This window comes from Eleutherodactylus coqui, chromosome 13, assembly GCF_035609145.1.
Source record: "Eleutherodactylus coqui strain aEleCoq1 chromosome 13, aEleCoq1.hap1, whole genome shotgun sequence".
Lineage (NCBI taxonomy): Eukaryota > Metazoa > Chordata > Amphibia > Anura > Eleutherodactylidae > Eleutherodactylus > Eleutherodactylus coqui.
In genome coordinates this window covers 19,941,880-19,955,114 of record NC_089849.1, presented here as the reverse complement: position 1 = coordinate 19,955,114, position 13,235 = coordinate 19,941,880, and the positions used below count along the sequence as shown (strand labels likewise).

Below are 13,235 nucleotides of genomic sequence, written 5' to 3'. Positions count from 1 at the left end.
GGCTCATCCGCTTTCTTTAGCGTTTGTGTATTTAATGTGTGCCCAAGACAACTCTTCTAATTCCAATGTGGCCCACAGATGCCCAAAGGTTGGACACCCGTGGTCTAAATCTATTTTGAAGGCATCAACTGCTCCTGCTGTGACTGAATCCTAAGGGCACTACTCCACAGAGTCACAGTTCGTGTGGTGAAGAAGCCTAGTCACCTCTGGAGATTGGTCTTTTTTTTTTTTTTTACATACGGAGGAAGGAATCCCCATTACAGCCTGGGCTGATATTGCATTGAATTCAATTAGAGCCGTGCCTGCATTACGAATCCAGGCCACTGCAGTGTGTATGGAACTGTCTGCTTCCATCTTCGTCACACTGACAGCAGGCCCGATATCAGCTGATCATTGCTGCACCCAAGACTACCGCTGATCAACTATTGATAACCTAACCTGTGAAGAGGTCATTAATAGTTTGATTACCCCTAAGAAGTCATATGTACCCCTCTAAACAGTAAAAATAAAATCTACAGGTTGCCTTATAAATACGGAGCTCTTACACAGCACCATCAAAGGTAAAAAAACACACTGACAAAAAAAATAAAATAATAAAGCCCCCAGATGGAGTTGTCCTTTTGTTGCAAAACTCATCCTGCAATTCCATCTCAGGCAGATATGTAAATGATTAGATGAACGGTCTTGTCAATGGAGACCCCAGAAGTGGTTCACCCATTGGCCTATAAGAGGCTCCTTTGTGTGTAATAACCTCTTCTTCCGCTTGTGTAGAGCTTGTTGGCCACTAAACGCCTCTACAACACAGAGGAGATTTCACCCAGTTACCAGAGGGGCGCATTATTGGGATGAGAGAAGCTGGATGGTCATATTGACAAATTGTCCCCCACCTGGCCATTATGACCAGAGTTTTGCGGGGTGTTAGGAACAGTGGATGCATGAGGTCATACAAGGTCAGGACGCCCCCAACAGACCACCAGTAGAGAGGAGCATCTGATCATCCGACAACCATAAGCAACTCCAACTGTTTTGTTGTCCACCATCCAGAGACAGGTAGCACCATCGTTACACCCTAGTGTCTGTTGGAACCATTTGGTCTCACCGATGGTTCTCGTGTCTCGTGTCAAGGAAGCAAATGAGAAATTGAACGCATACCACTAAAAGCAAACCTTCACATGGCTATGTTGACAGAAAAATGCTCTTGAAAAACATGAATGAAAAAATGTGAAAAAAAATTGCTAGTTATTAAAAGGTTAATACATGACACCAAACCATAAATACTTGTGATGCTATGAGCTCTTATAATGTGGAATGAAGAAAGAATGTAATGACTGTAGAATGTACTCATGCCTGCAGTGTGAATAACAGTATGTATATCATAACAACAGGAGTGCTGTATCCGGGGCTCCCCAAATATACAACTAAAACAGGTACAGCAGCGGGGGAGGAGCTAAGAACAGAACGTGTGCTTACCTTCTGGTCAATCTCTTTTTTGTATTTGCTGTTCTTCATAGATGATGTTCTAGTAAAAAAAAAAATATATATACAATTTAGAAATTTTTTTCCATTTCTTTTTCTTAAAGGGGTTTTCTGGGCAAATACTGTAGATGACCCATCACCAGGTTAGGTCATCAATAGGTGGAGTCCGTTGTTCGGGACCCCGGGTGATTAGCTGTGCCAACACCCGCTGTCACCAGCAAAATGCATAAGGTACAGAGTGGAAAAGGAGGCCCCCTGGGTAATGGCCGGTGCTGGTAATTGCAGGCACAGTTGTCATTGCTTTTTATGAGCACTGCGTCTGCAATTAGCAGTGCTAACCACTAAACAGCTTCGGCTCTGGACCTTGTGTATTTTGCTGGTGATATTGGGCGCTGTAGCAGCTAACCAGTCGGGATCCTGAACAGCAGATCAATTTAATGATTTATTCTGAGGATGAGTCATTAATAGTATTTGCTAGGAAAACACTTAAAGGGGTTGTCCCGCGCCGAAACGTTTTTGTTTTTTTTTCAATAGCCCCCCCGTTCGGCGCGAGACAAATCCGATGCAGGGGTTTAAAAAAAACCAAAAAAACGGATAGTACTTACCCGAATCCCCGCGCTCCGGTGACTTCTTACTTACCTTGCGAAGATGGCCGCCGGGATCTTCACCCATGGTGGACCGCAGGTCTTCTCCCATGGTGCACCGTGGGCTCTGTGCGTTCCATTGCCGATTCCAGCCTCCTGATTGGCTGGAATCGGCACACGTGACGGGGCGGAGCTACGAGGAGCAGCTCTCCGGCACGAGCGGCCCCATTCAGAAGGGAGAAGACCGGACTGCGCAAGCGCGTCTAATCGGGCGATTAGACGCTGAAATTAGACGGCTCCATGGAGACGAGGACGCTAGCAACGGAGCAGGTAAGTGAATAACTTCTGTATGGCTCATAATTAATGCACGATGTACATTATAAAGTGCATTAATATGGCCATGCAGAAGTGCTGAACCCCACTTGCTTTCGCGGGACAACCCCTTTAAGTGCAACATCTAGTATACTTTGCAATGGAAACAAACCATTTCTCATGATGCAACATTTCACACGGTCATTTTATGCTTTGTTCACACTTGGCTGATTTGTTGCAGTAAATTCTGTGACTCTCCCATACATCTAAATGGAGTTTGCAAAGATCCAAGCACATGCTGTAGATACCACATTTAAGTAAATGGAGAGGACTTTCAGCTGTAAAGACTTCTGCAGAAAATCTGTCACGTATGAACAGATGTCACCAGATTCAAATCTCCAAAAACAAGATCTATTACCGTAAATTCTCTTTGTCTGTTCATTGAGGACACAGCAGAAACCTTGGGTACAGCTCCTGCCACTAGGAGGCAGACTCTAAGTGAAGTGTTGGCTTCTCCTATCAGCTATATCCCTCCTGAGGCCACCAAGCTAAATCACTTTATACACAAGCAGTAGGAGAAGCTGAGCCAAAGGCTAACCAGTAGGTAATAAACCACAAACATACAACTACAGAAATACTGAATTACAGGGGAGAGGCTCCAAAAGAAAGGGCCGGCCTCCCTGTGAACAACCATTGGTGGGTGCTGTGTCCCCCAATGAACAGAAGAGAAAGATTTTACAGTAAGTAACAAAAATCCTGTTTTCTCATCCGTGTCATTGGGGTGCACAGCACAGTCCTTGGGACATTGAAAAGCAGTCCCTGGGGGTGGGTTAGGAAGTACATGTAATGCGATTATGAAACTGCTGCCTGCAGGATTCTGTGACCCAGAACAGCATCTGACGATGCAAACTCTGTAAAATTTAGCAAATATATGAAGTGAAAACCAAGTCGCAGCCTTGCAAACCGGCAGATTTGAAGCTTTGTGGAAAAGCCCAAGAAGCACCCACCGCTTGTGTGGAGTGGGCCATGCCCTTGGAGCGGTATGCCTCTCCAATTGCGGACCTAATCCAATAAACAACTGTGGATTTGGAGACCGAATAGCCGGGCCTGAGACCTTCTGGAATAACAAACAGTGAGTCGGAACGCCGGAAAGCATCTGTCCGAGAAAGGTAAATCCACAACGACTGAACCACACCAAGCTTGCGAAGACGACATTCGAGGGCAGAACGACGGCAACACAATGTCCTCGATGAGATGGAAGGACAAGACCACTTTTGGAAAGAAGGATGGAACTGGATGTAACACTGCTTTGTCTTGGTGCAGTACTAAAAAAGGAGACTTTGATAACAAGGCTGCCAGTTCTGAAACACGATGGGTGGAAGTGACTGCAACCAGACAAGGAACCTTCCAGGAAAAAATATGGAGTGAGATATGGTGCAAAGGTTTGAATGGGGCCCAAAACTAACATCAAGTCCTAGGGAATGGACAGATGGCGGTAAGGAGGAACGGCATGTGCCACTCCTTAGAGGAACATACACACACTCAACTTATAAGCCAGGGGGTGCTGGAAAAGGATAGAAAGGGAAGAGACCTGACTCCTTCAGGAACTAAGGTGCAGGCCTATGTCCACTCCTTCTTGTAGAAAGGAAAGAAAGTGTGGTGAGAAGAAACTCATGACTTGGTAGTGTTTGGAAGGCAAAGAAAGTAGATACAAAGAGATGGGTTTCCAAGCGCAAATCACAGTATGAATGACTGGTTCAGAGAAGCTCCGGGTCCTCAGGAGTGCGGACTCAACAGCCACGCCGTCAAATGCAGGGTGTAAAATGTGGGTGTTGGATCGGGCCTTGCAGGCGAAGATCTTGAGAGGCAGAAGCTATGGCGCGTCTGCAAGAAAGGATACGAGATTGGCATGCCAAGTCCATGGCGATGATGATTAGCGGAAGGCCAACCAATCTGGCCTTTTGTCATTTGCTGAACAATCTCAGCTAATTCTTCCTGGGAAGCTTCAGATAGAATGCCACAACACAGCTGTTTCACTCATTCTGAAGCGGCCATGGTGACCCATGAGGAACTAAAGGCGGGACAGAGGTCTGTTCCTGTTGCTACAAATACAGACTTGGCAAAGGATTCAATTTTGCCGTCATGCTGATTCTGAAGTTAGTCCGCATTGGCCATGGGTAGTGCGGTGTGCTTGAGAAACTGGAGGGTCGACAGAAAGAGCCCTTGACCACTTTTTAATGGATTCCTTGGGGTAGGGATACATCACATCTAGACACTTAGGTGTAACGAAGCATTTGTCTTGGACATTTCATTCCTTGGCAAGGACCTGCTCGTAATCAGCATGGGAGGAGAAAAATTTGTGTGAGCATTTGGGTCATCTAAAAGAAAGTGACTCAGACATGAAAGATTCTGAATTTTTAGTTTGAAGTGTCTATTTCACAGCCATGATAAGGCTGTCGACTGTCAGGACCGGCGGCTCTCGGGGTCTCCGTGCCGGCACTACTGGTCCTATCACCCAGGCTGCGGCGCAGGGGAGTCCCGGTCTTTGTGACCTCCCTTGGCGACCGTAATCCTGGATGCCGGCTCTGGGCGTGTGCGTGTCAGGGAGCGGGCGTCTAGGTAGCCGGGTTGCTGGGGACATGGCAGGTGCCATTCTGCGCCGCGTCCCCGTTGCCATGACACCCGGGCGCGCTTGCTCTGTCTCTGCCAGTCTTTAGCAGGCACCGGGGTCTGTTTCTCCCAGCGTCCTGTGATTGAGTCCTGCTGCTGTCAGGCTCCCCGCCCCAATAAGCTGCTGGGAGGAGAGTGCTGACAGCATTTAAACTGCTCAGTTTCCTTCACAGTTACCTGTATTTGATTCCCTGCTTTGACATGCTTGCTTCAAACCTGACTTTGCCTTCGCCTGACCCCTTGTACCTCGTTCTCTCCGACCGGGATTGCCTGACCTTCCTTTGTGTTTATCTGTATTTGTCTGTGAGTCTGACTCCCACCCCGCATCCTTAGCGAGTCTAGGGACTGTCGCCAAAATGTCGCCCTAAGGCCTAGCCTAGGGGGGCAAGTAGGTAGGGACAGGGGTTGCGGGTAGTTTCAGGGACTTCCAGTTACCCAGACCCCAGCTCCCTGACATCAAGCATAGCATAAACTTTGGAGGACTGTTCCTCATCCAAAGCAGAATCCAAGTCGGAAATTTCACCTTTAGTCTGATAAAGAGGACTTGGAACATGACTCCAAATGCGGTGGTGAGGAAGATGATAGTTGGATGCATCTGAGTACCTGGGAACCTGTGGTGTTTGCAGAATCTACCTCATGCTCACTCCTCCCAGGAAAGAAGTACTTGGTGACAGACCCTTCTGATGGGCTCTGACTCGCGCTGGCCTGTGTAACATCTCTACGATGGATCTAGACGCTTTGTTTAGGTCCGAGACTGCCAGAAAAAGTGAACGTGCCCATTTAGGTTCAGGCCCATGTGAGGAATGAGTGGTGGATGGCATAGGGACAGGATCAGAAGCTGGTCTGGATAACAGGCAGCTAGCGTAAAGTGGGTCTGACTGACTGCAGGGGAACATTGTCTTGCAGCAGGAGCATGCAAAATATGTGGCAATGGCCATAGGGGGCTTCACTCCTGGAGTCTGACACCTTGATTGTAGAGGGATTACCAGTGCAATGATAATATGCAGAGAAGGGACTGCTGCTGCATGCAGTGCTGGCCCCAGGAGGGATAGACTGACAAGCTGACCAACAGAGATCTCACCCAAGGGCACGCAGTCCCTCCACGTACCACTGGAGAAGTTTCACGCTGTTGGAGCCAGGAGAAGGCGCTGCACTGCCCCTACACTTCCTGCTTAAGACAGTGATGTCCTGACCATGCGAGGAGTAGGATGCAGCGCAATAGTTAATCAGCTGATGGACAGGAGGTACCGAGTGGCAGATCTCCGTCCATCAACTACTGATGACCTACCTAGAGAACAGATCAGCAGTCAAAATAGACCAAAAAACCCTTAAATCTTACCAGAATATCACAATAATACATTTTGATAACTTAACTACAATGCATTACAAAGCTCTGAGGTATCAAGAGATGCACCAGTCACGTTAATGACTGCCATTTCTGTAACAGATGTATAATGGTGTAGTCCAACTACTGCCAAGCTGCTTTTCCCATTCTGCCATGACAATGCTAATGAAATTCTGAGCTGGTCAGCTGACTCATCTGGTAGCTATTGTGAGGGATAAGGGGATATATGTATTAAGTGTCCTAGCCTGGGCGCGATAGGACACCCTGCTAGTATAAGCAGCAGCTAAATAGTAAACTTGTTTAATATTCTATGCTTGTATGTCCAAAGTTCTTCTAAGTACAGCCACACTTCGTTCTTATGGGAAAACTCCTGATTTGATCTGTCTACCTTCTCCTGAGAGCACCTCGCCCCTCACGTTGATAATGAGGCAAGCTCCAACCCCCATTCTTGCATTCTTTGTTAGAAATCATTGTATAAATTTTGTTTGAATTATTCACTTCCATTTCTTAGAAATCACGTGCCTGAATAGTAACACGTCAGTAATCTACACCTTAAGGCGTTAACATATGTTACTCACTAGAGTTATAACCTATCCTGAATACTCATGACTTTTCAGGGTGTGAATCTCTGCGGTTATGTCATTTTGTATATATATGCAACTTCAGGCTATGAAAATATAGGCAATTACCCGGATACCACAAGACGCTGGTGTCTGTCTGTCTTTCTTTCTATCTGAGCTCATTAAAACGTAATATACTACCAATTTTGAATTGGACACGAAAAGGTTAAGGCCTTTTTAGTCCAGCGACAACACTAGTGACACAGTGTCTAAAACTGGCCACTGTTATAAGAGGTTTATCAGTTGATTCTGACACATCATTATTTCATGCATAAAGACTTTGCATCATAGCTTGCAATGTCTGCCTATAAGGTAAAGAATTAATGGACAAGAGAGATTATAATGTGCTCTGTATTTAGTTTCTCCTGTAGAAGAACAATCCCTCGTGCCTGGCAGTCACTTATTCCTCTGTCCCTACTGAAATAACAAAGTATGTATACTTGGCCAGCCTTACTGACTAAACTGGGGTTAATTTGGAAGTACATCATTAGTAGCCTGTCTGACAGTAAACTTAAAGATGTACTGAGTTTATACTTTTATAAAATACTAGTAATTTTTAGAAAATTATAGTACCAGTTTTTCTGGTGACGCAATGTGCCACAAAGCTGTGCTACATGCGCGTCACACACACAGCACTGCTACATACATTGTTCATCCCATGCAACATGGATCAGAAGCAGAACATCAGTGGAGATGAAGGACCAGTGATGACATCACAGTCATACTCCGCCCCAGATCAAATGACGGTGAGGTCATCAAAGGTCCTGCATTCTCATGCAGATTACAGGCGGCCTACAAATCCCCTGCGACCTCAGTTGCTGTGGAGTACTAACAAACACCTAGCCGGACAGCAGCCGTGTGCGTACGGGACCTGTGATGATGTCCCTGTCATGTGATCAGGGGTGGAGCATGTAACTCCCTCATTGGAGATAAAGGACCTTTGATGATGTCACTGTCATGTGATCAGGGTTCGAGCATGTACGGATGGACAGGTCGTCGTTAGTAATTTGACAAATATGTCATAAAAGTCTGATAGGTGCAGTTCCAATCTCTGAGATCCATACCTATCTTGAATGGCTGCAGCAGGGATTTAGGTGAGGGGAGTATACCTTCTTTTATAGTTTAACACCACAGATGTTTTCTTCTCTGGATAGCCTCTTTTAACCACTTGCTTTCTCAGACCAGTATCAACCATATTTCCATAAAAATAAATTTAGGTGAGAATCCCCTTCAAATATCAGCTTGGAATAAGAAAAAAGTAGATTTACCCTGCCTTGGTAACTGCGAAGTTGACCATTTGTTTAGATATAAACATCGATGAGATCTAGAAGAAATTATAAACACAACATTGGTATATTTCATACAGGCTCGAAAAAGACAGCAAGGTTGAAAGGACTTCTGTTTCCAGAGCATTAAATTGAAGGTGTCATCTGAAAATTACCTATTTAAATCACATATTTTTGTTAAACATATTCAAGATTTTTGGGCGATTTTCATTTTAATTTTCGGTCACAATATGCATTTTTAAAAAAATATTAAAACCCTGTATTTTTCCCACACAGCCTTATAATTGTCTCATACTTCCTGTACTGTAGAGAAAATTTTATAGCAGTCATCTCACCAACATCACAGGCAGGATTACACGGAGAGGGACACTTATATGTAGATTACACAGGATCCACCATCCACAATAGGCATAATCTGTGATTATCTACTCCCCTGCCTGCAAAATGACCCCCGCACACGTCCCAGAGCATCTCTAGAACAGCCTCAGATACAATTCAGTGGATCCCTCCTGTCTATTGTGTGAACGGCTCATGAGACCGCTGTAAAGCATATTTCTAAATTGCTCTTAATTGCAGCTCAGGAAAGATGGCCGCCCCCACGGTCATGTATAGATAACAGAATAAAAAATTCTACAATCAGAGAATAAAAACAGCTTAAAAAGAAGAAAATGTTCATTTTCTGGTTGTAATTAATAGAAAAAAAGTTTGGTGCAAAATTGGTATGGCTTAACCCCTTGAGCGGCGGGTTTCTTACCACCCTGTCAGACCCACCAGGGCAGGTTTTTTAAATGGGCCAATCATTTCAATCATTTAGTTTTAACTAATTTTGCAGTTGCGTTCCTAGAGCCATAACTTTTTCATTTTTCCATTGACATGGCTGTATGAGGGCTTGTTTTTTGGGAGACAAGTTGTACTTTTTTATGGCATTTTTTTTGGGTAAATATAATGTATTGCATAACTTTTGTAAAAAGATTTGTAGGGAGATTGGGGGGGGGGAAAAAAGAAATTCTGCCATTTGTTTTTGGATTTCATTTTCACGGCGTTCAGCGTGCAGAATAAATAGTGTGATATCATTATTCTCTGAGTCACACGATCCCGGCGATACCAAGATTATACAGGTTTTTTTTTTTATGTTTTGCTATTTTTGCACATTTAAATTTTTTTTTTTCTTAAAGGTTTGCTTTTGTGTCGCCACATTCCAAGAGAGCCGTATTAATGTTATCTTTCCATTGCCAGAGCTCTAGAAGGGCTTGTTTTTTGCGGGATGAACTTTAGTCTTCATTTATCTAATTTTTTGGAACATGCAAAATTTTGATCGCTTTTTATTTCATTTTTTTCTAGTGGCAAAATTAACAAAATCTGTAATTCTGGCATGTTTTTTATTTTTCACTGCATTCTCTGAGCAGTATAAATAATATATTAAAGTAATCCTACAGACCGGTACGGTTACGCCAATACCAAATTGTAAGAGTTTTTTTCTTTTTCACAACTTTTTCACAGTTTAAAAAAAGAAAAAAAAGTTATAAAAGTTTAAATCACCCTCCTTTTGCCATATCTATAATAAAATCTAAATAATAAAATGAAAATACATATTTGGTATCGCCGCGTCCGTAAAAGTCCGATCAAAATAGTGCATTATTTTTCCCGCACAGTGAATGTAGTCCGAAAAAAAAAAAAAGAAGAATTCCACAAATGCACTTTTTCAGTCACCCTGTCTCCCAGAAAAAAATGCAATAAAAAGCGATCAAAAAGTCGTATATATTCTGTATTAGTACTAACGGAAACTACAGGACATCTCGCAAAAAATGAGCCCTTGCTCAACTATGTCGACGGAAAAATAAAAAAAGCTTTGCGTGCAGAAGATGCAGCAGAAAATAATTTTTAAAAATTAAATGTCTTTGAAAAAAAAATAAAAGTAGTACAGCAAAAAAATACAAAAAAAATAAGTCTGCTATCGCAGTAATCATACTGACCCATAGAATAAAGCTATCATGTCGCTTTTTTATTGCAATTTGTGCGCCGTAGAAACAAAACACACTGAAAGATGGCGGAATGTCGTTTTTTTCTCATTTTACTCCACTTAGAATTTTGTAAAAAATTTTCAGCACATTATATGGTACTTTAAATAGTACCATTGAAAACTACAACTCGTCCCGCAAAAAACAAGCCCTCATACAGCGATGTCGATGGATAAATAAAGGAGTTATGATTTTTTAAACGAGGGAGGGAAAAGGGGGGGCCGCGTCATTAAGAGGTTGAATAATGTACTAACTTCCCTCTCTGGGTTATTACGACGCAAATGTGTAATTTTGTTTAATTTATTTACAAAGAAAAGGGAGAAAAGTGTTTTTATTTTTTAACTTTTTAAAAAATTTTTTGTCCCTTTAGGGGACTTCTACAGAGATCCATCAGGACCCACTGATCACATTCCAGGGGTCCGATGGTGACAGCCATTTACATGCTGCAGTCGCATAGACCGTGGCATGTAAAGGGTTAACGCAGCAGAGATCGGAGGTTTTCCCTATTCTCTGCTGTGTAAGAGCTGGTGCCCGGCTATCCTCTGACACAGGGAGCTCCCTCCCTCTATCAGCCCTTTACATGCTGTGGTCGCATAAACTGTGGCATGTAAAGGGTTAACATAGCAAAGATCGGAGGTTTTCTCCATTCCCTGCTGTGTAAGAGCTGGTGCCTGGCTATCCTCTGACAGCCAAGCACGAGCTCTCCCTGCCACAGAGACCATCGTCTGGCTTCTGACAAGCCGATGGTCTCCATGGCAACCTGTAAAACAAAGCAGTGCAGGAGTTTGAAAACAGGAGTTTGAAAATAGAAGCGGGACGTTGCCGGCAGATTGGTAATATATTTCTGCTTCTTTTTTCAAAGTCCTGCACTGCTCTGTGTGGGTCTGTGGAGGCAGAGCACAATGCCACAGTTTATGGCAATGTGCTCTGCAGGTCCCATAGTGAAGCATAGCCTGGAATAGAGGCTATATCACTCCTGGAGGAAGTATTAAGTCCGGTGACCGCTGCCTGCCAATCAGAGGCCAGTGTCACCATTTGAAGATTTTAGCATCATGGCACCTAGAATGGGAGTGCTGATGCCAGAAGTACAGGTGGTGACAATGCAGCCCCTGATTGGCAGGCAGCAGTCATCTGACGTCTCTTGCTAACAGAGAAAAGAGCAGGGCTGCAGCTGTGGCAGAAGACAGATAAGTGATGCTGTATTTGTTATTTTCTCACAACTACACCTACCATTAAATTTTCAAAAAGTAACGGGAGAATCCCTTTAACTACCAGCCATTTTTCAAGTTTTGTTTTTGATTTTTTTAAATCTGCATTCCAAGAGTTATAAGCTCTATTTTTCAGTCAACATAGTCATATGAGGGACTGTTTTTAAGGTAGGAGTTGTTTTTTTAATGGTACCATATAAAGTACTAGCTAATATACTCAGCCTTGCTGAAGTTAATTTGATACAGGAGTTTACGTGCTGTTCGCACGGAAAATTTTTTGAAGTCGTGGTTACTTTTGAGGAACCGAGGAATAAAACATGTATACACATAGAGGAGTGTTAGATTCTCCTTAGGCCGCCGCTCTCCTCACTTAAGGCCTAAAGAATGCTCGCGCCAAATTTCACACTTGTACCACACTGGGAAGTTACATTACATAAGGGTGCACTTACTTTTGCAATTATCATTGAATAATCGAGTTGTGACCCCTTTACTTTTCCTATTTAGGACCTAAAGAATGGTCGTGCCAAATCTCATGTTTGTACCACACCGGGAAGTTACATTACATAGGGCTGCACTAACTTTTGCAATTAGCATTGAATAATCGAGTTGTGACCCATTTACTTTTCCTACTTAGGACCTAAAGAATACTTGTATCAAATTTCACACTTGTACAACACTGGGAAGTTACATCACATAGGGGTGCATTTACTTCTGCAATTGTTCACAGTATAAGACAACTAAAATATAACTTTTATTTAAGAATATTTATAAAACAATTAGGGCTAAGACAAACCAGACATACATAGAGACAGAGAACAGAGATGGTCAGCGTGGGTAGATAAAAAGGTAGTAGTACCCAAACTAAACTTGTAGATACTTGAGACTAGGTGGTCGCTAATATGATGCGAGATGATCTTAGATTGTGACAGTAACAATCATTGATACGTAAGCTACACATACATGTGGAGTATAGATTACTTAAGATAGTGTCACAGGATAAATTCATTCAGTAGTCAACAGAGCTCAAGCTCCAAAATTAGAGGTATGTGGTTTATGTGGCTAGGTGCGATACCAAGCAACAATTCATAAGCCACTCACCACATAGGTAAAATTACCCTCAAAGAGCGTGGTGTTGACAATAATTCGAATGACAGCAGAGGCTGACTAAATTCAAAAGTCAGCAGCGCTGGACTTCAGTATTGAAGATGTAAAAAGAAAAATCCAAGGATCTCATATATTTAAGAAGCGACCCACACCAATATCTAGATGATAAGAGTAACGCCAAAAGTAGATGAAGATCTCAAATTTTAGGTATTTTTTAGAAACTCAAGGACCCGTCTAACTGGGGAGGTAATGGTGTCTCCTCAGTTTTCTGGGGGTATCATAACCTCATAACCACTTGAGAAGGAGAGTAGTCCTCTCAGATGGATTAATTGACGCTCAACGCGTTTCCCTACCAGGGTAGATAGTAGTTCATCAGGAGCGGTTAAATGAGTTTTTAGTCAATTAGAGTTGACAGTATCATCAAAGATATTTTGCCATACTGATATCTTTTGGCAAAAAGAGAGAATATAGTCTCAAAAAGTGCCACAGTGGTAATCTGAGACACAACAGAGTTAGGTAGCCTCTGTCAGCTATCGTTGGTGTGATAGTATAAAAGAGCTCACAGGTAGAATGTAGAACACAGGTTCAGAAAGGATAATATAACCTTAGTAT

At 43.1% G+C, this 13,235-nt stretch overlaps 1 protein-coding gene across 1 annotated transcript in view; it reads right to left on the bottom strand.

Moving 5' to 3' along the window:
* Positions 1-13,235, bottom strand: part of SYCP2 (synaptonemal complex protein 2) — a 100,700-nt gene that overhangs the window by 72,650 nt on the left and 14,815 nt on the right. The window contains exons 6-7 of the mRNA XM_066585853.1: positions 8,276-8,331; positions 1,471-1,519 (exon numbers count right to left, since the gene is read on the bottom strand). Of these exons, the coding sequence (XP_066441950.1) occupies positions 1,471-1,519; positions 8,276-8,331 (105 nt within the window). The remainder of the gene's footprint in view (positions 1-1,470; positions 1,520-8,275; positions 8,332-13,235) is intronic.